At 42.1% G+C, this 3837-nt stretch overlaps 1 protein-coding gene across 1 annotated transcript; it reads right to left on the bottom strand.

Moving 5' to 3' along the window:
- Positions 1 to 252: 252 nt before the first annotated feature.
- On the bottom strand, positions 253 to 3072 carry LOC104942626 (glucocorticoid-induced transcript 1 protein-like; the record flags this gene model as incomplete). Its single annotated transcript, XM_010767873.1, has 3 exons — positions 3048 to 3072; positions 1293 to 1430; positions 253 to 421 (listed from the first exon to the last, which is right to left on the bottom strand). Coding segments are annotated over exons 2-3 (298 nt in total), but the record flags the coding sequence as incomplete, so codon positions are not given.
- Positions 3073 to 3837: the final 765 nt, after the last annotated feature.

Raw genomic sequence — 3837 nt, 5'->3', positions numbered from 1 at the left:
AATATAGAGACACTTCTGGACCAGTTTGGACCAGAACTCCCCAGTATCAGACCGTCTGAAGAGGAGAAATGTGATCAGGAAGAAGGGAACGTTTTTAAATAAGAGCTATAAGCTAGAAAAGAGTGGGGAGTTCTTAAAGAGAAACCTGGCTCTAACTGGTGGAAAAGCAACAGGTTCACAAGTGGAACCAACTTCTAAAACAACACAGAAATCTAACAGAACTCATTTGAGTGAAAAAGGGGACCCAGTGACCCGTTGACTTACCTTTGTCTCGGTCGTACAGCAGCTCCTCGGTGGAGTAGGGGCTGCCGTCATGTGACCCGTCATGTGACCCGTGGGGGAGTCCGGGGGTCTGAGGGTCCGTGCTGCTGCGCTGCTGGGGGGGGAAGGGAGCGCGCCGCCCGTCAGGGACCTCCAGGGACTGAGAGAGAGAGAGAGGAAGTTACTGTGTTAAAGGTCTCCTATCATGCAAAATGCACTTTTTTAAGTCTTCTCTACATCACGTGTCCCCCCGGTGTCCCCGGTGTGTTTCAGGGAACTCACAAAGTGTCAGGAAATAAACCCCTCTCTCTTCTCCTCCGTACCCACATCTCTAAAAACGGGGGAACAACGGAGCTGATCCAGATTTGCTGCATCATGACCACATTACTGAAATGTGGGCGGGCTTTACACCCACGGGCCAATCAGAAACTTTGCTGTCAGAAACAATGAGACGTGTTCTGGAAGTAACATGGTCTGTGTTTACATTAGCATGCTAACACTGAGAGCTAACTTAGAGCGGGTGCTGCCGCCATGTGGTGAAAGGGGGAATTACATCTAAAAATATTTATTCTGTTTGACAGTGGCCATAAATAATACGTTATAAGACCGAAGCTACGGGTCGGACTTTGGACATGCCTGTACTAAATAACATCAGCGCAACAAGACTGACGCTGCAGGGAGCGTGGGTATTTCTTATGTATATTACATTATTTTAAAACAATTATCAGTCCCTGGAGGTCAGTATCTTGGTAGAATTCTTCTGCATGAGCTCTCCTCTCCTTTTTTTATTAAAGCTACTGACCCATAATCAGCACTTTAGTAACAGCTGAAAGAGAGGGGGATGAGGCTAGTTTGGTATCTTGAGAAAAACACATCAGAGACATGTTTTGTATATATCTGAGACCTATAATATATGCCTAAAAATAGTATAACAGGAGACCTCTAATATACATACGAAGGACCCCCGCTCCCCGCAGTCAGTCCTGTTGCCCTGATGTTATCTAATATGTAATAATAAAGCAGAGCCCCACCTTGAGCTCCTCTTTGTCCCCGCTCTCCCGGATGAAGACCTTCTCTAGCTCGTGGTTGATCCCCTCCATGCTGCTGGGGACTCTGGAGATCGAGGGCTTCGGCACGGTGGAGAGCGGCATCTGGGCCATGGAGACCTGCTGCAACACAAACACACACACACACACACACACACACACACACACACACACACACACACACACACACTTATTTTAACACAAATAACAGTGCCTAACCAGACGATGATGGAGACAGTTACGTCAAACAAAATAAACAACTTAAACTCAGAATTTCTCTGCAGTGCTGCGGTCAAAAAAAACGTTTGGCTTCACATCCAAAATGAACTCAGAGTATCGTCAGCTGGACTCTTTTGTACCAGCTGAGGCGATCACAGTGACAATTCAGTGACATTAATTAATAACCTATTCCATTACCTAACCAATGTTCAATATTTTACGCATAATTAAACGATTAAATAATCAAATGGTAAATCAACATTTTGGTTCCTATAGTAACCATGATACATGTATACCAACCGCTTTGAGTATGAAGTTGCAATGCCATCTTCTGTACACCATAACTCATCATTTGCATGTGAATCAGATGGCGTTTGGGACCTAAAGCAGAAATCTTGTTGCCATCGGTGTGACTCTGATCATCCCTATCATATGGAGCATTTAGGAGGATATATGCTTGAGTTACAGCTTCCTCTTTTACGCTTTTTCTCCACCACGCCACATCGAGAGTGTTCAATGAGTAAAGCCTTTTATAAATGTTGACCCTTAAAGTCTTCTAATGGTTGTAATGTTTTTTGGAGTTGATCGGGTGAAATCTGTAGGAGGAGTTTGTTAAAGTATGGCACGTGAAAAGTGTTAAAAATAGCAAAAACTTGCACATACAACTCTAAATGCCCGACTTCCTGTTGGGTTTATGATATGACCCTGAGAGGCTTTTCTGTGCGTCTCACCATTCTACATAGACCCGCCAAATGTCAGACCTGTAGGTGAAACCACAACAAGGGGCTGAACTGTAGCAACTCTATAGGGGGCGCTATAACGTTTTTTTACTAAAATATAGAAGACTGACAGGAAATCTAATTATTGACCGTCTCCTAATTAACTTTCACTGTTTCTATTTTCAACCAAGCTAGCTACAGTACAGATACACCTTTTACTTGTATACACATTTTAATGATTGCAATGCTACTCAAACATTTGTTCAACTGCACACAAACTGCATCCTCTCAATCTGATTATGTAGGAGCCATTTCCTTAGATTATAGTATCTTATCTTTTTAGAGTGTAACCTGAGATTCTGTGGTGTATATTATTTATTATTTAATTTGAGTGCGTTACTCCTGCAGGTCGAGGTGCTGCAGCATAAAAGGAGAGGTGCTGCAGCCTACTGGTGCGGCTGACTGAAGCAAACAGTTTTTAGACCTTGCTGGTTGGGAGCGTCACAGCTTGGTTCTTTATTGTGCTTTAGCATTGAAATATCAGTCAAATAGTTTGTTTAAAAACGTTTATTTATTTTTGCCTTTTTTGGAAATAAACTATCTTACTTTTCAATCGCATCTGGACATTTATATTTTTTTCTCTCAAACTACAAGCGTCTATTCGTCGGTCAGCCCCACGAGTGAGGCACAAACAAAGGACAAAAAACAAATGGATATCGTGGTCACTACAGATTTGTTTTTACAAACAGATGAAACTCCTCTCCTCCCTCAGGTGTGTGTTTCAGTAAATGTTAACTCTTACCTGTGTGTGTCAGGCTGTGCAGGTGTGTTGAGTGTGTGTGTGCAGGATGTAGGAGTTCCCAGACTAATACTGTACACTGGAGGACATGTCCCAACATGTTCACTCACACACACTCCTCACACACTCCTCAGGAACACACACATGAATGCCCGCTCTGTCTCACACACACTCTCGTTATGTAATCTCTCTGAACCAGTTCCTGTTTCCCTCACACACTCCTTCTGCAGCAGACACACACCTCTGACATCAAACAGTGTGTGTGTGTGTGTGTGTGTGTGTGTGTGTGTGTGTGTGTGTGTGTGTGTGTGTGTGTGTGTGTGTGTGTGTGTGTGTGTGTGTACTGGTTCTTCTTAGGAAGTTAAAAACTATTCATGACGTCCCAAATCTATTTATATTGCTGTGAAACATCTCCTCGAAAAACAAACAGATCTATTCAACGGAATACAAACTGATTATAACTAATGTAAACTATATATAAATAATAAGGATAAAATTAAAATAAGAATCAAATATTAAAACAAATATTGAATATTTAATAATAATAATAATAAACAGATGATTCAAAAAATATGAAACATACATTTCAAATGTACATACTGTATACACAGCAAACAAAATGTATTGAACATCAATGAAGTCCACCCTAACCTGAGGGTCTGGGTCCACGCACGCCCCTCCTGCTAGAACTGAGGTCTTCAACAGGGGGTCTGCGGAGGTACTGCAGGGGGGTCGCGAAATCTTTGGTTGATTAGACAATTATTATTTTTTTCTTTAAAAAAAAAAATGTTTT

The sequence above is a fragment of the Notothenia coriiceps genome, unplaced genomic scaffold (assembly GCF_000735185.1).
Source record: "Notothenia coriiceps isolate Sejong01 unplaced genomic scaffold, NC01 NC01_scaffold00004850, whole genome shotgun sequence".
Taxonomy (NCBI): Eukaryota; Metazoa; Chordata; class Actinopteri; order Perciformes; family Nototheniidae; genus Notothenia; species Notothenia coriiceps.
The sequence above is the reverse complement of the archived record's forward strand: the minus strand, read 5'-3'. Positions and strand labels throughout refer to the sequence as shown.